The following is a 25,088-nucleotide window of genomic DNA, read 5'->3' on the forward strand; positions in this document are numbered from 1 at the left end:
GGTGGTCTCTACATATTCTAACCTGAATGACTAAACTCTGATATTTGCTTTAGCATTTGGTAGAGAATGAGGGCCAGAGAACATTAAGTTCTGGTCTTGAAAAATGTCTGAATGGCAGCAAAAGAAATACCAAGTTATCAATTAATCATAATAATGTCTTAATAGCGTGCCAAATCTTACTGGAACAGAATTGGAATTTTGAATGTGTGCTGAATTGCTCAGCCAGGGGCATTCTTAAGAATGGTTGGAGCCTGGTGGGAATCCTTTTGGGGATTATTTATTAATTCCAATCTCCTTCTGTGCTTTGTGTTCAAAAGACACAAAACCTTGTGCTCTGCAACATTTTTACTTAGTTATGTAAAGAATAACAGTTTTGTGTATAGATTTTTAAAATGGCATCAAGAAGGCTCTACACCTACTCTATGCATAATAATGAGGGACTAACAAGAATGATACAAGACTCTGATTTCCAGAATGCTCAGCTGTGAGAGCTACAGCCGATGGTGAAGGTCACCAAGGTCAAGTCACCTCTCCAAGGTCACTCACCAAATTGTCAATAAGTCATGACTAGGTTATGAGCCTTGAGACGCCTTGTGAGCTCTGCTTCTTCCAGACTCTACTACTGCTTTGAATGGATAAGAAGATAGAGGTTTCAGAAACAAAATTCTACAGCCAAATTTAAGTCTTGTGAGGACAGAGACTTTCTTCGTAGAACTGGAATCCCCTGCTCATTAAATGAGTATCTCTACCCAGGGTATTTAAGGTAGCTAGCACTGGTGATAACACAAAAATTACATGTACACACTCCCACTCACAGGGACAGAGACGGAGATGTTCCCTTTGTAGTTAATCCTGATTTGACACCTATAAACACTATCACAGCTATTTATCCATTCTCATCTTCTGCTTTTCTCAGCATCCTTATCCTTCCAGGCAAAAGAATTAAACAGAATTAAAATCAGCCTCTGAATTTGCCATGGCTTGTCACATAAATTGCACACGTCTATCTACCATAAAATGGTCCAGCTTTATGACTCAGCACATTTCTTTGACTCCTAACAAAATCAGAATGGTACAAGAATGAAGTGTTTAAGCTAAACAGAATTAAGGACTTAGTGGTGACACTGTATTGTTCCAGCTCTGCACTTACTTGACAGAAAACAGTTATCGTTCCCACTGGCCCAACCTCCCTGAATACAGAAAGCTTTTCAAGGTTTTTGCTGACATTACTGTAGTGGTACTGTTTTCTAACACGTAAAACATCGTTTTAGAATTCCTGGCTCCCGGGGAAGAGGTGAGGCCTCAATCTCATTGTAGTTTTTCGTCATAAACTTGTCTCCTACCTTTGATTCGTCTATTACAAGTTTTGAAAGATGTATGCCTATTTCATAGGGCCAGGACTACTGTTCCTTTTTGCTGAACAAAGGTGGTATAGTCCCTACGCGCCCAGTGTGACGTGTAAATTTTAAGTCGTCATATATGGAAAGAGTACCATACTGAAATTGGTGACTAATCTTTGATCATACATATGACACTTTTGAAGTGGAGAGCTATATCCATAAAAGCTGGGGGCTCTCTGCACCCTAATAGAAGCTAAGGCAATGGCTGGTATATAACTTTAGCATGATGCTTGACCTCTATAAAATCTGTGGTTCTTTATTTGTGTAATAAAAATTTGTAGCATCTGCCTTTCTGCCATATTATGGCGGTCATATAAAATGCTCCATACAAAGCTTTCCATGAACAAGAGAATGCTTTAAATATAAATATAATGCAGTGTTTCCGAACAGTAATCATCTGCTTCAGAACAGAGAAAAAAATTTCCCATGAAACATAGAAATATAATCAAAAATTGTTCATGTGATTTAGTATATAAAATGACTATCCTGTGTAAAAGTTCTGAATATATTTAAGTCTAATTTATGCAGTATGAGGTATTCATAAAAGATGAGATTATTATTATAAAACATACTTTATTGCATCTTTTCCCAACCAACTAATAAAAACATAATTAACTTATCTATAAGTTAAGATATATGTGATAGAAGTTCAGAGCCTATATTAAATTTAGTACAAATAATTTCAAAGAGATTATTCTTGAAAGGTGAATTCCAGGAATAAGAAATTGCTATTACCCTAGAAACAATGCTGCAACTAGAAGGGAGAGGAGAAGTCTGAGGGCATGGCTCTAAAGGCTGTGGAAATCGGAAGTGGATGATAACACCTACTGAAAGGAACATAATTATAGCATGGCAAGGCTCTTCCTCTAATGGAAATGCGACCAAGATATGAAAGCATAACAGTACTCAGAGAAGATAAGTTCCCTTTCACAGTGGTCAGCCAGGCCTATTGGAGGCAATATCCTCTGCAGTTTCTGTACCAAGTATTCAAGAAAGGACCTGGCATTTCAGATGAAGGGGCAGTATATTCAAAGGCTGAGAAGTTTGCATTGGAGACACAAGCAGTCAGTTGCTTTGCTGGAGCAAAAAGTATGTGAAAGTTTGTAGGGAAATGGAGAGGCCCGATCACAATACTCAGGTCAGGTCCTGAGGGTTTGAAGGCTGAGTACATCATGCGTGGATGGGGGAGCTGCCAGGGGGTATTGATCAGAGGTTGGCATAACGATTGTTTTAGAGAACACAAACTAGTGCAGTGTGCTCCGGAGGCAGTGGGCTTGGCTCTAGTCCTGGGCATTGTTTTCTTTGTAAGTCAACAGCAACTTAATGTTAGGGAACGCAGTGTAGTTATTCTCAGGCAGAAGAACGAAAACAAGTTTAAAGGCCATGTAAGAGGGAGTGGTCTTGAGCTGTTCTTGTGATACCATCAAGGTTTTTCCTTACCTAGGAATCATTTTTTACTAAAATTTATCACCTAATTTTGATGGGCTCATTTTTCACAATTCCAAAGGAGAAAAAGTATATCCTCAAGCAATAGTGTTTGTTAAATTGCAGGTTTAGCTATTCCTTGTGTATTAAATATTAATGTGAACCCATGAAAAATACCCAACTGGTACCATCCTAAGATCCCTGTTTAAGAGACACTGATCTTAGTGATACCATCATTTTCCAGAGAAGAATTGATTCTCAAAAAATCAAATGGTTTGCCGAAGTCTTCAGGCTTCATGCTGCGGTTGTAGGTGCTAGGACAATGACAGCAGCAAAATAAAAATGCTGCCCACTTAGCTTCCAGGAGGACACACATAAATAACAGGCACCAGGTGACCTAGTGCCAGGTGACATGAAAAGCTATGAGGAAAATAGAGGGAATCAACAGAGAATGACCAGTATGTCTAGATGGGATGGTCACCAAGGACTGCTGAGCATCCAGGTGCTGAGACTGAGTGACAGGATGTCCCAGGGAGGTGCTGTCTGGGCAGAAGGATGACAGAAGCCAAGGCCCCTGAGGAGAACCAGCCCGACATGCTGGAGAAAGCGTAGGACAAGTTAGTGATTGTGCCATAAAAGCCTAGACTTTACCACTATCACTGCCACTCGGGACTTACCTACATACAGATTTCTTTCTTCTCTACCAAGAGCTGACTAACACCTACGAGTTGCTGACCACCTCCTGTTTTACTGGAACACTGCCATGCTTAGTTGTGAACCTGTTGTCTGTAGTTGTTTTTGTACCACAATGATAGAGCTGAGTATTAACACATTTAACATATGGTGCCAAAAAGCCTAAAATATGTACCACCTGGCCCTTTGCAGAAAATGCAAATATATATATCACAAAAGAATTACAATCACTGTGGTGAATTGGTACACAATTTAGTTATTATTAGTTGTGCTGCTATATACAGGGGTACGCATGGATAACTGTAATACGATGTCTTTAGTTCTTTTAGGGAGATACTCAGAAGAAGGATAACTGGATAAATAAAATTTCTGTTAGTCCTTTTAGGAATCTCCATACTGAGTTCCACTGTTTTTATACTGGTTTCCATTCTCACCAACAATATAGAAGGCTTCCCTTTTCTCCACAGCCAGCATTTGTTGTTTTTTGAATTCTAAATGACAACTATTCTTTTCGGAGGAAGGCAGAATTTCAGTGTTACACATCATGGTCTTTCTGTTGTTATCAAATGAAGACATCACAGAAAAAAAATGTTTTGGGTGTCCTTATAATAATGAAACAAACATTTTTCACACCAAAATCTAGTTTCTACTGGTAGAAAATCTGATTTAGCTGTCTTTAAAAATGTGTTGTGTACTAACAAAAACATGCTAGCACATTCCCTTCAAATGGCATGTTTCTTTAATGATGAGTTGGAAGAACAGGTGTTCCACCACTCCATGAAGATGGAAAGAGGTATAATCTTGGCATTATGCTTGTGGTTTTTTCCTAGTTAATATTCAAATTATATTCATTCTCCTAAACTACATCTGAAGCAGGTTGGTAATATATCCTTCTGGGAACTGCATTATTAAGAATGTAGATGATTTTTTAAAGATCCTTGTGCACTGTGTGGCCCAGAGCTACAAGTTTCTTTGGAGCTCATTACATTTGAAATCAGAGGGTCAAAGATCATCTCTACTTCCCATGAAAAAATTGCCGTTCTGACTCACCCCAGGCTCCCTTTTTCATTTACACCAAATGCCAAGGGTTCTGGTAGCAATATTTTTGTCTTTGGTGCAAAGTGCCTCATGTTCTATTCCCTATGGAATATTTATTTCTCTTTAGAAATGAAAAATAATCAAAATCACGAAAACAAAAAACACTTAAGACCAGACCAAATCCGGTAAAAAGAAATACATGGGCGCTATTTAAAAGACTAAGGAGACATGTGATTGAACTCAAGTAATAGGATGAAAGTAGAAGTCATCTCTAGTGAAGACAGAAGTTGGAAAAACTGAATTGTTACATAAGTACCGTGCGCTAACCGATTGCGCCACTGGAGCTCTGAAAAACTGGATTGTTAAATTGCTTCTTGCATTGGGAAGGTGATCTAAAACCAGTTTAATAAGTCTCACCTACGTGCTACCGCCACCAACTCAGCCCATCAGATATTTCCCTGCTACTCCGTCTTCTCTTCCTGCCTTTCCCTTTCTCCTTCCTCCCCTCCCTTCTTTTTCTTCCTCTCTCCTGAAACCTGCACACTATAAAACTTTCTCTTCTAAATTTCCTTCCAGAGCAACCTCTTTCCACTGACTTCTCCTTCCTAAGTCACTTCCTGAGCTACTCTGTCCCAGTGACTATTTAGCATAGGCTGACTGTTGAAAAAAATCTTTTTCTTGCTACATAAGATATAATTTTTGACCATACATATCTAATTATAGGAGGAACCTTTGCAAAACATGGCAAAGCAAAAGGAATACAATGAAAAACTAGTTGCCACTTAAGAATGCTTCATACCTATGATCTCTGTGTCTATTTAAAATGCATAATTTTTGCACTATTTTATGACAAAAGTCAAAAAGGTATGCAGTAAGTTCCTTATGCAACCAAGCGGTCATGCAGTGTTCTCTCTGTCAAGTTGTGAGCAAAGTGACTCTAGCAGCAGAGCGTGGGATATGCAGGTTTAAATGCAGGGTTGGCACTTTGGGACAAATAAGTGGGTATGGGCTTGCAGTTTGGGCTCTTGGTCTCTAACAGATTTGCCATCACTGAAGCATCACTTACATAATTAGACTCTTGTTGATGGATTTAATTGCTTTAAAGTTTTCTGTGTTATAAACAATGCTGCAGGAAACATCCTTGCGTGCTCATGTCTCTGATGGCTGCTTTTGAATAAATAATTAAGAGTGTTCTGGGTGCACAGAGGCAGGATATGTGTGTTATTAAAGCTGAAGTCACCGCTGAATGACAGGCAAAAGGATTCGCTCCCCTGGGTATTTAACACTGACACTCAGTCCAGTTGTTAACTTGAATCTTGCTCTAATAATTCTGCCCTAGTTGAAAGTCACTAGATAGATCCTTGTCCCTTGTCTCTGTGGAAACCTTGGTGAGAGACCAGAAAATGTGGGAACTTGGAGTTCAGCCCTAGAAACAGAAAGGCAAGATACAGCTCAGGACCTAATCTAAGTGCAAAATAAATTATTCAGTGGCCATTATTACTTTTTTACATGGCCACACGACACATACCCATTGTTGACACAAAACTGTAGAAGGCTCAGGGCCCTCCCAGGGTCTCAGTGCCACAGATTCCTAGTGAGGAAAGCCACCTCGCAGCTCAGACTTCTGACCTCCAAAGAGAGAGATCTTTGGAGATACAGTACACATACAGTCACTTTAAAAAACTTTTTTTGTTGACATTTGAGTTCTTGCCTTGCACAATGTATTCACTTATATAATAAAACCTCCTGTTGTCTAAAAATACTCACTCTTGGTTTTTGAAAGCACCCTTTGAATGACAGAATACCAGCTGGAATCTCTGGGCCGAACTAACCCAGGTAAACACATCCAGTGTCACACTTTTAGTCTGTATCCACCTACTGCAAAGGTCCCACCTCATAAGTTTGTTATCATCCATTTGCAACTGCTAGAGAGGGGCAGCACGATGGGCAGTGTGGCCCGGACAGCTTTGTTATGGGCATTTTAGAAGTTGTAGAAGTCCCCAGCAAACTCCAGTTTCATTCTACTTAGGCTCATGTTCAGCGAGCAAATATTCTTTTGAAACACTCTTGAGTATTTTGCAGTTCTTCTTTAAAGAAACACTATCGTTCTGCTCTGTGACCAGGGGAACAATACCACTTGTGTGTTCAAACCACTTGGAGCATTCACGCACTGTTCCTTTAGGAGGATTTGCTTTCCAAAGTTGAACTTTCAGAACTCAGGACACCTTATCACACTTTCACAAGCTTTCTCTCTGGAAATGGAAAAAGAAGGGGGGCAGTCTGTTCGGACTTGTGCCAGTTAAATCTGATCTCCCCGGGGATTTGTTTTCCTTCTGGCGTCAGATTAGATGTTCAAACCAAGCAGTGTTTGAGGACCGAGGACCGAGGGGGAATGTCCATGGGATTCTTAGTGAGGCTAATCCCGAAGCAGTGGCACATTCCAAGGGGCTAATCTGCCCAAGTTCATTGCTTACTTGAAACAGCTCTCGGGGGACGAGCCGGGCAAGTGACTTTTTTTTCCAGTGGGCGGTCATAAGACCATTATTAACAGGATGACCAGCCCCGGCCACAGCAAAATGAAAGCAACAGGAGCCACTCTGGGGACTGCCTTTGCCACCAACCAGAGTCAGTGCACAGGTAAAGTGACTTCAGCTAACTTTTCTCTTGTTTGACTTCTTGATGTTGGAGCTGGGGATTTAGGGGAAGACCAAAGGAATGCCCAGAGGGTTGTTGAGAGAAAACAGAAGACAAAAATGAACGTAGGCATTAAGCCCTTTTGGGGCTTGGTATTTTGCTCTAAAGGAGAGAGGGTCTCTACTTCAAACAGGGAAATGTGACGAGGAGAACTTTTTCCTTGTAATTTGTTTCTGCAAGTGCATAGACTTTTTTTTTTTTTTTTAAATCTTGCAATTAGTGGTTCTGGAAATTTTCCTTTTATCACATCGCTCTGCTTTAAAGTGAATTACAGTAGCACTTTCCAAGGCTTTCTCAGGAGGGATTTAATGTATCCTCTGTGTACACCCTCCTAACCACTGGCTTCCTGGAAAAGGTCTCGATTCCACCTCAGCCGACAGTGCCTAGGAAGGAAATTTGAGGCATTTGGGGTCTAGGGTTGGTAGCACAGTCTTGGTGAAAAAGAATTGAAAGTTGTTTAAATGAAATGACTTCTTTTTAAGGCAATTTTTACAGCTTTTCTGGTGTCTATTATTCTGATTCTTTGTTGATTGTACATTTAATTTCAAAATTTATGCCTGCTTTGTTCTTTATACTTAGTTCAAAATGCAGATATCCTCATTTTTGTTTTAAGTAAGTTGTGCTTTAATTATTAGCCTTTGAAAGAACACTTCCCTGTTACATATCACACATGGCTAGTGATGCAGAAAGACAAGAAAGAAAATAACCCTTCGCAGGCTCAGCCGTGGTTATGTGACCATTCTGCCTTCTCAAAAGAAGGCACAAAAGTGATGTTTTCTGAGGAGTGATGCTTTCTTTTTCTAAAACTACATGAGAATTCCTAGACATTTTGTAAAAGAAAAGATATTTGGACAAACTGTCTGTTGAAGTTTTGTGTTAGAAGATAACTAAAGGTCTGCAAGAAATGGCATGTCAAAATTATTTCATGCGTTCTAGCCACAAAGATAATCATTCTGCACTAATTTAGGTGGACGTGGAAGTAAAGTATAGAGCTTCACGCAGGGTGATTCAAAGACTTCAAACAAAAAAGAAGGGAATTAGTTTAGGGAAGAAGTTAAACTATGATTATACATCAAATGTGTCCTCTATAAGAAAGTAACTTTTAAAATCTACTGTTGATTCACACTAAAGACCAGAATGGAAGCACAATAAAGCAAATCCCACAATATGGCATAGTGAATTATATATAATATTTTGTAGAATTCCTAATTCATGTGCTCTACATGCATTTCTTCTCTGATATATTATACTTTTCTTCTCAAAAAACAATGCAATTCAGTTATGAATAATGAGATCTTTTACATTCGTTTTTCTTTCTTTCTCTCCCAGTCGTCTGTGCCTTGGAAAGAGAAGTGATTTGCTAATAGTAAGAAATAAAAACTGATCCTCTACCCTTTTACTTACAATAAAGTAGCTTTTTACCTTTGGGAAGGTAATTAAATCACTAAACTCCAGGCAAGTTAATTTATTTTACACTGAAAACCAAACAAGTTGGCAAGCCACGTGTAGGAATTCTTACCACACGCCATTTTACTAAAGCTTCTAGAACTTTCCAAATAGAAAGAAGTGAGTGAAAGAAATAATGCAGGTGTTCCTGAAGAGTCTAATCCATCTGTCATGGTCCCAAATTCTCAGGGTAGGAGCCCCACCGTGATTCCATCTCTTTCCTGTAGCTTTGATAATACCCTCACCCCTTCTCTTGCTAAGTCTTCCTAGACTCTCTCAAGTCTTCCTAACACCCCATGCTCCTTCTCTATACCTAGAAGAGAGGAGGGCTGTAGCTGAGTGTCCGTGACTCTGCGTGTGAAGACAGGGAAGAGAAAGAGAATGCACAGTGTGCACTGGTTCCAGACAGGCCTGGTGAAGCCCAGCTCTGTCCACATACCAGGATCACCCAGGCGTGCTTGACAGAACCGCACAAAGCAAGGACATTCAGTATCAGTCACCTGTTAGAGAAGTAGTTTAGCTGGGGGGGGGGTGAGAGTGTTAGATTGCTTATGTTCAAACCCTGGCTTTCAATGAAACTCCCTGGCTGCCTCAGTTTCCTCACTGGTGAAATGGTTATAATAGCAGTACTTCCCTCACAGAGTTCTTCAGGGGTCCATGGAGAGAGGGCATACCTGGCGCAGTGCCACAGACACCATAAGCCCTTAGTAAATGTCAGCCCCTGTTTTTTCCCACCGAGCTCGTACTGTCAGGCAGTGTACCTGAATTATCTGGCTTATCACAAAATTCTCCCAAGTAGTGATGATGCTCCCCATGTTATGGAAGAGGTTCAGAGAAATTAAATAACTTATACCTGAGTAGTGGTCCTCTGTGTTCAAGTTCTCTGTGACCCTCAACATGAAGGGACAACAGTCTAGGTCATTGCAAAAGGAATTTGTAGAACTCTCATCTGAACATTCATGTGTTCTCCTAGCACTGGAATCAAGCCAAGATTCATCTGTGTTTCTGCAATGAAAGCATGAGACCCAGAACATAATGACAACAACACTATGTGTCAGGCACTGCTGCTGTGCCCATTTTATAGATGAGGAAAACTGAGTATCAAAGGACTCACATGACTTTCTCCATGTTTCAGATACTCTTCGTCCCACTTTTTTTATTGCCCATCTCTACTCCCCTCATCTCTACCCACAATACCATTTTTCTGACTTCCTCAAGGTGAGGATTGATCAATGATCCCTGAAATTCCCCTATGTTCCCCAACAGATCTTTCTGAAATCTGGCCAACATGGGCTACAATAAGCAAAAACAAAGAACATTCTTCCTTTCCTGCTCCCAGAGGTGTAGAAAAAGTGGGTCTTAAATGTCCAGCCAGAAACATTTTCCATCTTTCTGCCAACAGATGTTATCAGTAAAAGTATCCCGTGTCTGGGGAAAACCATGGCATCCACAGAGTTTAACTTACAGCTTTTTAACAAAGATAAAGACCGGTTATCTTTGCTACTAAGCTCATTTCTGTTGCAAAGATGGAGCCACTAGCTTCTAAGAAAAAAAGCCTTTGAGAATAGTCTTCTCATGTGCACCTAACAGATAACTACAGGTATCATCTTTGCAGCCAAGAGTGCAAGAGTCCCCTTGTCCTGTAGATCTGAGGGGCTTGGATGGCGCTCTTCACGCAGAGGTTACATGAACAACTCGGCCGTGTGTGACCCACATGGATTTCCTCAATTATCCTTCATGATGCTGCTCATAAAATGTGCATTGTCCCAGGTATTAAAGAATTACTGCTCTCAGTGCCACATACTTGTGTAAACTTCACTGTGGAAGACTGAAGTTTGGGTACAAGCCAGAGCTCGGCTCATCCTGTACAGACATTTGAGTTGCTGGCAAAGTTCGGCCTAATTATAACAAACAGATGGACCCTGTAAACAGTTACCAGCCCTGATGGGGACAAACCAAGTACACAGCCCACTGTGCTTTAATCCCAGGTATTTTAAAAGCATGAGCTTAGAACACATGCTGGAAGGTGACGACACATAAAAATAACATTTTGTGGTATTCTAGCAACTTCCATTTTTGGTGCTTAGAGAGGAAAACTTCTGAGCAGCTTATTGGATTTCATTTCTCTACTGTTTCAAAATGCTGGTAAAGAAAGGGGTGGAGGGATGTAGCATGGACACCGTTTTGGAACAAAGATCCTACAGTCCCTTATAGTTGGCCGTAGCATCACCCTTTGTGCATCTGGAAACCCAATCTTGACAGCAGGACTTCTGGTTGGACGGTCCTGCCAATGCCCATTCTAAGAAGCTGCTATGTGATGTATACTCAGAAGTATGTAGAGTACAAGGGGATATAAATTGCTACCTGCCTTCCCAAGGCATCATCAGTAACATTTGTGATAAGAAATTTATCTTCCACATTTCTCTTTGTTCTCTGTCTCTCTCCTTTGTATTTAAGTACTGCTATTTGGACTTCATAAAAAGTCTGATGGTGGACTGAGCCCTGTAGTCACATAACTTGCCCATCATGGTTCTTTCGTTCATAAAGGAAAATCTAATGGAATCTTAACCGCAAAAATGTTGTGTGTGTTTGGGTGTGTCTCTGCCTACCATGGAATACTTTTTTTCTGTCAGGCGACAGGTAGAACATTCTTTTTTGTTGTTTTTTGTTGTTGTTGTTGTTGTTGTTGTTTTTGTCTTTTTCATTTTTATCGGTACCAGGGATTGAACTCACGACCGCCTGCTTACAAAGCAGGTGCTTATGCCGCTGAGCTAAATCCCCAGATCCCCAGCCCCTTTAATAGTTTTTTTTTTTGTTTTTTTGTTTTTTTGTTTTTTTTTTTTTTTCAGGTAGAACATTCTATCCTTCTACGTTCATTTTGTCTCCAAAGAGCATTGTCTTTCTATCCTTCAGAAGTCATCATGTATTTAGATGGTTCCATCACTAAAAACATGGTTCCATGTTTTCTCAGCATGGTTATTTTAATTTCCAGTATTATAAGGTTAACCCAATTAGTAGATCCTAGAAATCATTGTTTTTATATGTAACCTTTGTGAAATAGCTCTAATTTCATTTTAGCTTATGATAACTAATCTGTTATGATTATGAAATTTTGCTTCTTAGTTAAAATTATTTAAAGGTTATATTAATCTCATCTTTTCTCTCTCTCTCTCTCTTTCAGGCTCAGAAATCCTGGATAGAAAGAGCGTTTTATAAAAGAGAATGTGTTCACATTATACCCAGCACCAAAGACCCCCATAGGTAACCTTACTGTCTGTCATTTATCAAGATATGAAGTCGTAGTTATGGGACAGAACATAATAGTAATCACTACCCTCTGTACAGGATCCATTGCCAATTTAGGGCTGTTTTTATTGTTGAACACTTTTGAAGTATCCCTTTCTTATGGTGCCAGAGAATGAACCCAAGGAGTGCTGAGCTGTATTACTAATGCTTTTTATTTTTCTATTTTGAGACAGGGTCCTGCTAAATTTCCTAGGCCACCTCAAATTAAATTCGTGAGTCCCCTGTCTCAGCATCTAGGATTATAGGCATGAGCCACTCCCCACCCCCAGCTCTGAAGCAATCATTCAAATATCTATATAATATAGATTATATATATTGAGTCTTACACCTACAGTTAATTCTTAGTCTAAGAGTCTGTACAAATAACTAATAAACCTTTGCAGAGCAACTAATCTCTGAATATAACACTTGGCTGAACTTTTTTGTTACCAGTTACTGGTTTTTTCTTCTAAACATGTATTACTCTAGTAGACAGGTACTTTTCAATAAGACTCCTGGCAAATTACCAATGAGACTGTAGAATTTCAGATTACTCCACATTATTTTTTGGTTGTATTAGAGACTGAACCCATAGCCCCAGTGGCCTTTGCATGGAGCTGTATCCTTAGCCCTAGGAAAAGCCTTGCTAGATTCCCCAGGCTGGGCTGGAACCTGGGCTCTTCCTGCCTCAGTCTCCCAGAGTACTGGGATTACAGGCATGTGCCACCACATTTGACTTCCTCGGCACATTTTTAGTGCCTGCTTACCTTCCTGAAGATCAGTAGTGTGTAAGGTGGGAAGCATTTGGGTTGGAATATAAGAAGTAGTTAAAATATATGGTAAATATTTTAATTTAAAATTTTTATTGCTGTAGAAGACATCTTTGCCATTTATTCCCATCGAAATATTCTCCCTCACTTTGAACACACATCCTATCATTCTTGCCATTTTTAAAGCATTTCTGTAAGTCTTCTTTCAAGAATGTTTACACAAGGTATGATCAAATACCTGGTGGCAGGTTACTGCCAAGTGCCATCTGCTAAAAAGACAGGCATGCAAAGTCATCACAGCCTGACCACATCTACCGTATTCACCAAATCTGGCACCAGGGGATATAGGGCTCTTTCCCATAGCCAAAATGACCATGAAAGGTAAATACCATCAATTGATTTAAGACATCAAGGCTGCCATAACACTCAAGCAAAGACAGGAAAGAACTTCTAGAACAGCTTCAGAAATGGCAAAAGAAAGCTGAGCATGGTGGCACATACCTGTAACCCCAGAACTCAGAAGGCTGAGGCAGGAGGATCGTTGCAAGTTTGAGATCAGCCTGGGCTGCAAAGTGAGCTCAAGGCCAGCATGAACTGCATAGTTGAAACTGTCTCAAAAAGACAACAAAGGAATAACAATGGCATAAGTATTTTCAAAGTAAGGGAGAATATTTTGATGTGGATTGATGCCAACATGTCTTCTACTGTGATAATTTTTTTAATTTAAAAATTCACTGTATCTGTCAGTCATACATCATAACACATCTGTGTCTGGAAATGCCTTTATGAACAGGCAATTGAATACAGCAGTTTAGAATGTAGATTATACAGTCATAGAGACTAGCTGTATAACCTTGGAAAATTTACCTAATCTTCAAAACCACAATGCTTTCTCCTTAAATGGATGCTAAATTATTAGTGTTCCATAAACAGCAGCTACTCACTGTGACTGTTATTCCTAGTAATTGTGGTACTAGGGGTAATAACACATGTAGACATTTTCCTGATCGAAGGTGCAAATTTTCAGTTTTCAAATATCTTGTGAATTTTTTAATTGTTTCTTCAAGAACACTTAAGCCTGCAAATTTTTATTTTTAGAATTGGATATTTGACAGTGAATGTCAACTGGGGAGAGACAAGTTAGACTGTGACTCACATCAGTGAAATTCTTCATTTAAATATGCATCTTAAACCCTTCCCTGGAAGCTCTTTAGCGTCCTCCAGGCAGGACGTGATAGATGGGAGGCATAGAAAAATCCAGAGAACTTAGGCTCACAGGTGTCCTCTCTACAGAAATGCTTTAAAAATGGCAATATTTTAGGTGACAAAAGTGTGGATGAGGAAGAGTAGCGGGCTCATTGTAGCTTAAACAGTTAAAAGGTGGGGACAAAGGAACAAATAAGAACTTTTGAATAATGGCCTGTGTTTTCTGGCATTACATGGCCATTCTGTTTGCAGGCAACAAAACGTAATTCCAAAATGGTAGGTTGTTGTGGTTTGAGTTAGTCTGCTTGTTAACTGGTGTTAAAACTGGTGCAAATCACAATTTGTCAGATAGGTTTTTGTTACTTTCATGACAATGTACAGGGACACTTGTACTCACTGCTGTCTGAGGTCACAGGTTATAGGGTACCATCCTGACACCAGAGTTGTTTGCTTTTCCAATCCCCGTGATTCCAGTGTGCAATCAAGGTTGAACTCTCTTGATTAGTAACGATTTTCTTTGTTAAAGTCACTTTAAACATAGGACTTCATTTGGTAGCAGGGGTACCATTCATTTGTGTGGGGTGGGTGAGGTGGACAGGGCTGAGCTTACCATTTTGAGTTGTCTGGTGCTTGTTAATGACATGGCCCTTTCCACAGAAGAAAAAAAGAAAGAAAGAAAAAACAAAGGAGATACATGTACCGTAGAAAGCTTAAGCTCACCATTTGCATCATATGGCCACACTGTAGGATTTCACCTAAGAGAGCCAAGTTAGTCGGTATGGCTAGACATTCCTGTCACAGGTTGCCTTGTGTGTGTATTGAAGGGGTGGCTGGTCCAAGGGCTTCACGCTAACCTCTTCTGTTACAGGTGTTGCTGTGGACGTCTGATAGGCCAGCATGTCGGACTCACTCCCAGTATCTCTGTGCTTCAGAATGAGAAAAATGAAAGTCGTCTCTCCCGCAATGACATCCAGTCTGAGAAGTGGTCCATCAGCAAACACACCCAGCTCAGCCCGACAGATGCTTTCGGGACCATTGAGTTCCAAGGAGGAGGCCACTCCAACAAAGCCATGGTAAATGGAGAGGCGATGGGACCCTCTGCCATGCTATCTTCCATCCTGCAGGGCGTGACTGGGGTTTAGATCTGGTTCCAACCCTGTCACTTCCTGAAGAGGTGGCTTGTTCTCATTTTGCCCATCAGTCTTATGTTTCTCCTGGGATTTTTGAAATGAGGCTGAGCTCAGACACAGTAGCTATTATTAGTAATAATGAATAACTTTTTATTACTTTTATTCTTGATTAATGTGTATTAATCGTATATATGAATGGGGCTTAGTGTGATATTCATGCACACAGACTGTGCTGATAAAATCCAATCTCCCTTTACCCGTCTTCCTTAACCTCTGTTAATCACTATTCAGAATATGTGGTATTTGTCTTTATCAGGATTATTTTCTATAGTTGTCCACTATTTATTATTTTCTATCTATGTCACATCCACTTAGACATTTTGTAAACACTTCCTTGCTACCATCACCTTGCTGGAAAATGTGTTCCCCTAGGTTTGTTTTGTTCTATTAGTAACAAGCATTTCTCCTCATCCAAGGCAGAAGTGGTCATCCTAGCCTATTTCCTTCCTTGTTCTAACAGAGATCTTACCATCCATATTGAGTCCTTTTTCCCCAAGGATCAATAATGTTCTCAATAGAAAGTTGCATACAAAAATCATTTTTAAAGTAGTTTTAGAAAATATATACATTTTATTTTCAGAGCCATCACTTTCAAATTTCAGCTCTCATCATGGTTCATTACCTGCATGGCTGACTGATTTTGCAAGAAGTCTAGCATGTGTTCCGAAAATTCTAGAAATGTTTTAGTATAAGCAACTTGCTTCCCACTGAGCACAGAGAGTCAGCTGAGGACAGAGCAGTTGGAGGTGGCTCCTCTGGGACACAGCCTGTAGTATTTTGAGTTTGGAGAGAAAATTGGGCTGAGAGAAGCATTCTGCAAAATTCAAGGGTAGTCACCTCCTACTTGTTACAGTTTCCAAACGAAGCTACCTCTCTCCTTTTTTCTCTTCCTTTTCCCCTTTTTTGGTCCTCTTCCCTCTTGCCCCACTGCAATAATCTCTTTACCAAGAATGGTTGACTGATCTCACAGATCTTCCCTACAAAAATTAATTTTGAGCTATAGATTAAATTAAAACCAAGTTTGAGTTATCCATGGGAAAGAAAAGGGTGCTGCCTATAAAAGGGAAAACAAATAGCTTAGTCTTGATCAATAGGAGCTAAGGAAAATGGAGACTGAGAATTTCCTTATCCCCTTAAGGGAGGTTCCTCCTTATACAGAAGAGTTCTTGTCTACAGCATAGGTTTGAACCGTAGAAATATGATCCCCAGAAAGCACAGTTTAAAAGCCATGCAAGGTGTCCCTGGAAGGAAAGTGCTGTAAGTGAAGAAGTGGATGACAGGAGAGCAGTGACAGTGGAGTGGGACAACCTCTGCCTTCAGTGTACTTGAATGGTACCTGCAGATCTGTGCCTCTAACCCAGTAGGCACGCGGCCAGCATCTGCTCATGACTCCATTAATATTCAGTGTCACGGTGGAGCATGTATACACGTGTACGTACGGGTGTCCTGAGCTACCCGTTGAGTTGAGTCTCTCGATACCCCAAGCTTGCCATTGTCTAAACATGCATTCATCTATCTTTTGGGGACTGACCTCGGACCCCAAGGTTTTGCATCTCATCACTATCCACGGTGGGTGACCTCCCCACTAGTGCCCACAAAACACACTGTAACATTGTGGTCCCCAGGCAGAGATGGCTGCTTTATATCCTGCATTGAAATCTTCATAGTCCAGCCTGGGGAGGCATCAAGGAGGTAAGGCCAGGAACCATTTGAGAGCAAAGGTCCCCACCCCCCATACATGCACCTCTGTCTCATCAGACTTCACTTGTCAAACACAAACTCAAGAATAAACCTATGAAGCATTTCAAGACAAAAGTGCAGACTCACAAACAGCAAACCCCGAGCACTCTGAGCTGTGTGACTGCTGGTCACACGCCCATGAGGCTGGCTCTGAGGTTACAGCTGCCCTCAGTGGTCTCAGCCTGATCACTGCAGGGAAAATCTTTCTGAACCAGATAAGCCAAATGGAGTCTTAGGTTTCCTTTCATTCCTCCTGAATTTAAAACAAATGGAGGTCCTCGTGCTTTGTCCCTTTAGAAGACTTGCCCTTGGAAGGCAGCTATGCTGACCACTCTAGCATCAGCGCCTCTGAGCCTTGCCCTGGAACTATTCTGATTCTCCTGTGTGGAAAAAGAAGTAGACTTGACCCCAGCAGGCTAAGACCTGGGCCTTCATCAGCTCCCACCTCCATTAGCAAACCAGCATGCAGTAGAGACAGAGGAAAATCAGGCAGCCTCTGCCTCTAAAGGAATGCCAGTGAGCAGAGATAGAGCAGGGCTAATTCTCAAGGACTGCAGAGACACAGACAGCTTACTTGGTGCCTCTGGGTTCCTGCTTCTGAAAAGCATGCCTGAAAGTTAAAATGATTTTTCATATAGTCCAAAAAGCTCTAGAGGCATATACATTATATTAATTTTTTAAAGTATGATACAATATTAACTTTTTCCTTCAAGGCAATCCAGGATGAAGCCCTTGGGTCCCCAAAAGGTTGAGATGGTCTGCGCACCTTGGGAAAGTCTGCGGAGTCTTGGCAGGCTATAGTAGAAGGGAAAGTCCATTAATAAAATGTCACAGGTCATGTGGGATCCATATCTCTGCTTAGGGAAGCTATAAATCTGTCCTACAACACAGGCAGTATAGGAATCTATCACAGGCCTTTCTTTAGCCATCAAATATTCTTGAGAGATGGGATAGAGTGGTTATCAACTTAGAGGCTCAGAGTGACCCATGGGACTCACAAATGCCCATATGCAAGACTCACTTCCAGAATCTCATTTGTTAGTATGAGATAGATTTTTGGGAAACCTGTTTTTTTTTTCCCTTCAAATTTACCATGATTATTCCACTGTTCTGCCATGCTAGAAAAATCCTAATTAATCCCAGTGCCTCTACTTGTGTTATAGAGAAGGTAACTGAGCCCTGAGAAATTAAATTATTTTCTCAGAGTCACACAATCACTTAATGACAAGTCCTAAATCCACCTTCCCAAGGACCTCTTTAACTCTGTTTGATCTGTGCCCTGTGTGCCTGGAACTGATACAGCAGTTATTTTGTTTGGGAAGATATATGTGGATAGTTGACAAGAAGCTAATTATTATTTTGTTTCTAACTCTTTTATAAGGGTTTTTGAAAACTTTGTCAGATTATAAAATCTCTATTTAATGAGGTTAATTAAGCTCAAAAGCTATCAGCAGGACAAGGTCTTTGTAAAATTACATTCTAAGTTAATAGAACCATTTTCTGAGCCCTTCCAAATGCTTGGTGGCACACGGCCCTCAGTTCTTCGGCTTGACAGGCCTCAGCAAAATAGCAACAGAATCAGCACTTTGCAGAGACAAGTTGACATAGAAGGAGACATGCAAAAGTGATAGCAAGCAAAGGACTCTGGCTTCCTCCTCAGTACCAAGCTGTATCCTTTGAAACTGGAAGCCCAAAGTAGCCAGTGCCAGCAGTTCATTAGGACAACTCATAACTTTCCAAAATTGCCTTTGAGATCAATCATAAGAGGGCCATCACCAACCAGTGTGTGATTTCTCAAAGACTCATCTTTAGCTAGGGCTCCCTAGATTCTTTGCTGAGCATGATTACAGGCTATCTTATTTGCTTACCAATCATGTGTTCAATTAATGCTGAGCCAGCTGGTGGGCCAAATCCATGTAGCCCAATTAAGGATGTGTGTTTACACCTCTCAAGTCGTCGCATAATTCTTTGTAGGTTTTCCCTTGCTAAGAGCAGGTTGAGCCCCTTATTATAGTTTTCATATTATTTAGATAATTACTCCTAGCCTTTATTTTCACACTCGGAGCTCTAATGATTGAGTTGGCCAGGATGAAAGGCTTACTCTCAGAGCAGTGGGGTACAGGTGGGGCACTGAGGAGGACGTGGAGGTTGTCAGAAGCAAGGCATCTAGGCCTTACACTGTCCTCCCTAGCATGCTTGGGGGATGGGATTTAAAAATTGTCTTTGCATCATGTAAATTTGACCTGGGAATCATTGGTGGACATAAACAAATAGGAGGTCAAAATGAATCCCTCTCCTAAAAAAAGAGCAAAACAAAACAAAAGTAATCTCTAGACTGTGGTAGCCCACCAGCTTTACAAAAACATAAGAGGTTTTGTAATTGCTCCATTGATTTCCGGCTTCCTCCTTAGCATCTCAAGACAGCCAAACTGGCAATTCCTTCAGATGGTCTTTTTTTAAAATTAAGACTAAAACTAAAATATATCCTGTATATTTCCAATCCTAACCTAAGATCTATAGAAAAGGAAAAACCAGTCAGCCAGGAAACCATCCCATCTCCTTGCTTCTGGAAGACTTTATGCTAAATATCTCTGGCAGAAAATTCATAGAATCCTAGCTATGACCTATTCACATGCTTAGTGAAGTTCTAAATTATTTCTTAATCTTCAGGCTTCAATCATCATCATCCATCCCTTATATAAAGACCTGATACCTAACCCTGAAACATTACTAAAACAGCATGGCACTTCTACTTCCAAAGCTTTGTTGGTCATCAAACTAAATTTAATAGCGGAATGCCATTCCACATATTTTCTTTCTAGGGACATTGTGTATCTACTAAACTGTCATAAGCGTTAAAACCTTTGATGCAAAACAAAAGGCTGCATGGAGTTAGAAAGTTGGTATTAGTAGAATTATTCAGCAGTCTGATATGACATACTCTGCTTTGCCAGTTTTAATTACAAGTGTCCCCTTTAAATTTGGCTATGAATATTTAGGAAATGAAATGATGCTTATCATGTTTCACAACGAAAAGGGGAGGCAAATTTGCCAATACAGCCTTGAAAGAAAGGCATCAAAGATTCCATCACAACAGATTTAGCAATGGTAGGTCCATTATTCAGAGAAAACACTATTTAACAAATACGGAGTGATTATTGCCACTAATTAACAATGGGTTGGCAGTTCGAAGAAAGGATTTATTGGCTAACATTTCAAAGAATGTAGCCACATTTATTGCTTTGCATCTTCTTTGCGTACAATTTTGTTAAAGCATTCTCATTAAAACAGCTGGGCAAAGTTACATGGGCAAAATCTAAGGCCAAAGAAGTGACTGATGACTTAGCAGAGCCAAGTTGCTCTACAAAGCCTGAGCTCAAAATGCTAAAGGAAGAATTTGATTAAAGAAAACAGCTTCCTTGTGTTCTAAGGAATAGAGTGTTTCCCAACTTTCCAGCCTTTGCCCACTGTGGGTGCAATAAAGAGAAAAAAAATTCTGTCGCGTGTTTGTGACACCTCTGAATTCCAGTGACATTAATAAGTGAAGAGTAACACTTCTAATGATAAAGTACTGAGAAGATATTTAATTTTTTTAAAAAATCAGAATCACCAGCTAATCAAAATGAGCTAATCAAATGAGCACCAGGCAGAGCTAAGCCTCCAAAATTTTAGTTACCAAATCCTCTATCTTTCAAATGAAAGAAAATCTCTAGTTTTGTAATGTACTTACTTATAGAATTTAATTTCCAAGTTTGTTTTTTGGAAACCAAAATACATTTTCTCATGAAAATACTGCTGGGCACATAGATCTCCATACATCTAAGAATGAACCAAACAATGCGATTTCAACTGAATCTAGCTTCTATTTTTCACAAGACCTGCCAAATACCATTCACCCATCACGTGAGGGCTTCCTGCTGCCAGGCAGACACACTAATGTTAGCAGGAAGAACGGGCAATAATTCCAGACATGAGTAATGTATGTGAACTCAGCTTCTGTCTTAAATGATAAATTGAGGAAATTAAAGCCTGTAGTCGAGGAAGTGTTCTTTTTATGAAGTTAAATACCAAGGCAGATATGGTGGCATACACTCCTAATCCCAGCTGCTTGGGAAACTGAGGCAAGAGAATCCTATCCAAGGGCAGCCTGGGCAATTTAGTGAGGCTCTGTCCAAAGTCCAGCAGAAAAATGACCAGGGATGTAGCTCAGTGGTAAAGTGCCCCTGGGTTTAACCCCAACACCAAACAAACAAACCCCACAAGAACAACAACAAAAAGATACCTGTTGCCCAAGTCACTCCTTGGATAACTGCAGCTGAAAAACAGAGAACTATGTGGAAATTTGAAAGAGATAAAGGCAAGTTGGTTGCACATAAGAGTCACAATTTAGCGAATGTGACCTCTCTCTAATTTTCATTTGTGATTCTGTCACATACTTTGTTTCACAGTTTAATCTATACAGTAACCTAAGAGGCAGTCAAGATCACCCCCACTTCACAAGACAGGATGCTCAAAACTGGCCAAATGACAGTGCCTCAGTGCATAGCCACAAATGTCCAGAGGAACTCTAGGAGTGCCATGTCGGAGAAATGTCCTTGTGACCAAATTGAACATGAACATTAAGGAAGGCTACCCTTTAGGAATTAATAGACTCCCAAGTGGATGGTTAAAATTGATTATCTTGACAACCAAAATAGACCTTAATTCCAAATTACATTGGCCACTTACAGGAGTTGATTAATTGATCTCAGCAAGCATTTCTGAGCTTGAAAATGCTGACTTAGCACACTATTACATTTCAAGCATTTAGGAAGCTTACTGAATAGCCTGATTTTATAAGCATATTAATATAATTTAAAAACTGAAATCTTTAGATAACCTTGAAATGTAATTTTATGCCCTGGTTTTAATTATTCTCTTACCCCTACACACATGCAACCATTTACTTGAGTTCCTCAGTAACAACAACCAAAAAAAGAGAAAAAGTAGCAAATTTATTCATTCACATACTTTACCTTTCCTTTCATTCTTCACAAGAAGAGCACGGTAAATCAGAAATAATAAGCAACATTCAATTCTCAGCACTACTGAAGAATCATGAGGTTTGTCAACTCCTAGATGTCTATAGTCAATCAAACATTCCCGTGTAGAAGAATTAATCCTGATCAAAAGTGGTAAGATTTATTAGAGATAGGTTGAACAGCCTGTCAGCTGGTATACTCTGACATTTATTGTGGTTTGATTTTTCCAGTATTTTCCCCATGTTCTCTTTGATTTGTATGTAAAATATTGACTGCTCTTTTTTCCCTTGGGCCCAACTGCAAATATAAGACATACTGTCTTAGTTCTATAATAGAATACCTGAAGCTGGGTAATTAATAAAACAATACTGATTTATTTCTACAGTTCTGGGGCTGAGAAATTCCAGGCCAAGGGCTTATTGCTGGCAGGGTTCACCTTGCTACATCATCCCACTGTAGAATGTGGAAGAGCAAGAGCATGCGTGCCTGAGGGAAGAGAGAAGGGGGCACAGACTCATCCCTGTGCAGGAACCTCTTCCTGCAATAGCAGCATTAAACCATTCATGAGAGTGGAACCATCGAGACTCAATCATTCAATGACAATGATGATTAAGTTTCCAACACATAGTCTTTGGGAGGTGCATTTTACCACAGCACCCACTATTTGGGCTGTTTGGTCTCAAGGAGAGTTATACTCCTTGTCTTAGTTACTTTTCTTGTTGCTGATACAAAATGCCAGACATCCAAAGTTAAAAGAGAAAAAGTTCATTTAGCTCACAGTATGTAGAGGTTTCAGTCTATACTCAGCTGGCTCCAACAGAGGGTGGCACAAGGCAGAGGAGCAACTGAGTTGCAGAAGACAGCAAAAACAACGAAAGAGGAAAAAAACCTTTTTTCTCTCCCTTATATTGTATGCAGGCTGCCTTCCCTAGGATGGGTGTATCACTCACACCCTTAATCCCAACATTGGGTTAATCAATCACAAACTCTAGATTCAGGCACCTCTGATAAGCCTGCCCCTGCCATGCCTGCAGGAGGTTTTGGGGGGACATGTAGACACCAGCCATAATGCTCCCTGGTTCATGTGTGGTCCCCAGGTTAAAAATCAGAAACTCAGGCCCCACTTCAGACCTACTGAATCAGAGACTGCATGTTTTGACAAGTTATCTGGTGAATTATATTACTGTTCTGGCTGAATAATACAGCCTGGTCTAGACCCTTGCCTGTTAACAGCAGTTTTAATGACATGGCTTTAGTAATTGATTAAATGATTATAGGATAACCACTCTTAAAATCCTAGGTAGGCCTCTTCCCTGGGTCTCTGTCTTAACATATACAACAAAAGAATTGAGTTGGATGAGATTTAGAGTTCCATGATTGCTTAGCTATCTCTGAGCTTCATTTTATTTCTAAAATTGTACCTAATTCACAGCCAGAGCTGAAGAACATGGTAAGGTCCAACAGATGCCTCTCTCAAAACCTTGCAATAAGGGAGATAAAACATCATAGGAAAGAAACAACCAGAACCAATAACACCTTGGGCTTGACTGATAGTAATATTGCTTACATTCAGTATGAGCTTATATTCTTGGCAAAAGTCACTTTGAATTCTGCAGATCCTTTGAAAAATCAATGATTTCTATCATGGAAAGATAAAAACATCAGTACCTAGTCTTTGGGGTATAGTATTAGCCAAATGTACAGTAAAGTAGAAGAAACTTCTCAGTAGGGGAAGGGAAAGGCCAAATTTTGGAGGATCATAATTGCCAGAATAAGTTTCATATGATGTAATCATTTAAATGAAGAAATAATATGATCAAAGGGGTTGGAGAAGGAAGTCAGCCTGCTGATATTCATTAGAGAGCTCAGTGTCAGAGAAGCCAGGAGGAGGTGATGGCCATTATCCAAACTGACAGCCTTTGAGAAGAGAGAGAGAAGGGTCTACATGAAGACAGGATTTTAATAAATGGATCATTAGGATTTCCAGTTTGGTTATGGGTAAAGGAAAAGGAGAAATATGGAGAAGAGCCACTACTATTTTTTGAGTTCAAGAGGAAGTGCTCTGGAGTTATAGTTGGCATGTGAATCCTGTCATTAGCCCTTCCTAGCAGTGTGAACATGGAAACAAGATGAATCCCTCTGCCCCACTATGAAAGTGTGGACGCTACCAACTTCCTTATTCTTGGGAGGTGCACATCAAATGGAACGTGTAAAATACGTCACCCTAAATATAGTAAATAATCTCGTGCAATATTTCAGTCAATAGCGATCACATGAACAATGGTGATCCCATAAGATGGAGCTGAAAAATGCCTATCACCTAGAGATGTCATAGAAATCTTAATGTCATAGCACCAAATATCATTCATATATTTGTCATTTTGATATAAACAACTGCACTGCCAATCTTAGAAAAGCACGGCACACACAATTATATGTAGTATATAACACTTGATAAAACAACTGTTACTGTTATATGTATTTACTATACAGTTTATCATTATAATGTATTCTTCCTTATTAAGAAAAATTTTCCTGTAAAAATGTGAGTTAATGTATGCATATCTGGTCCCTGGTATTAACTTTGAAGTGTTAATACTATTTTCTTCTCACTTATACAAGATAAAGACTTCAGAATGCTATCACTTTATTTCCAATTTAGGTACTAGATTGTCTAGTGCTATAGTACTATCCGATTCTACCATGAAATAGGTATAATTATTATCATATTTTTCAATCCATACTTTTACAGATTTACCTCATAGTCACTGATATCCTAGTTTTCCATTCCTGATCTTCCCTAATGGACATAAAGGTTGTGCCTATTGTATATACTTTAAAATTTGCCTCAGTAAATTTGGCTAGAGATAAATTCTCTAACCTTTGGCAGTCAGAAAATACAATTGGATCTCATTTTGGAAAATATTATTTCTGACTCTGAAACTTTGGACTGACATAATTTGTCCTAGCACATTGAAGATGTTGGGTGTGTGAGGAACAGGTCTGTAGTGGCACTTGTCTTTTAAAACTAAAACAAAAAACTATTAGTGAGCATTGTTTTAGACATAAATACAACCTGCTGCTACTTATTTGAAATGTTTCATTGTACTATATAGAATTGTAGAATTTTTTTCAAAACCTTTCAGAATAATAGGATCACAGAAAACAAACTCAGTTATA

The 25,088-nt window shown here is 39.8% G+C and overlaps 1 protein-coding gene across 42 annotated transcripts in view; it reads left to right on the forward strand.

Moving 5' to 3' along the window:
• The window catches only part of Trpm3 (transient receptor potential cation channel subfamily M member 3), a 764,333-nt gene that overhangs the window by 486,516 nt on the left and 252,729 nt on the right, over positions 1-25,088 (forward strand). For 40 of the 42 annotated variants that reach the window (XM_063249808.1, XM_063249797.1, XM_063249827.1 and 37 more), the window contains exons 2-3: positions 11,878-11,957; positions 14,826-15,030. In XM_063249808.1, coding sequence (XP_063105878.1) covers positions 11,878-11,957; positions 14,826-15,030 — 285 coding nt within the window. Of the gene's footprint in view, positions 1-6,920; positions 7,194-11,877; positions 11,958-14,825; positions 15,031-25,088 lie in introns of those variants that run through there. The other 2 variants (XM_063249990.1, XM_063249994.1) reach the window with 2 other exon arrangements.

This window comes from Cavia porcellus, unplaced genomic scaffold, assembly GCF_034190915.1.
Source record: "Cavia porcellus strain 051 isolate PalLab524CR breed Dunkin Hartley unplaced genomic scaffold, mCavPor4.1 scaffold_1, whole genome shotgun sequence".
In the NCBI taxonomy this organism is placed as follows: domain Eukaryota; kingdom Metazoa; phylum Chordata; class Mammalia; order Rodentia; family Caviidae; genus Cavia; species Cavia porcellus.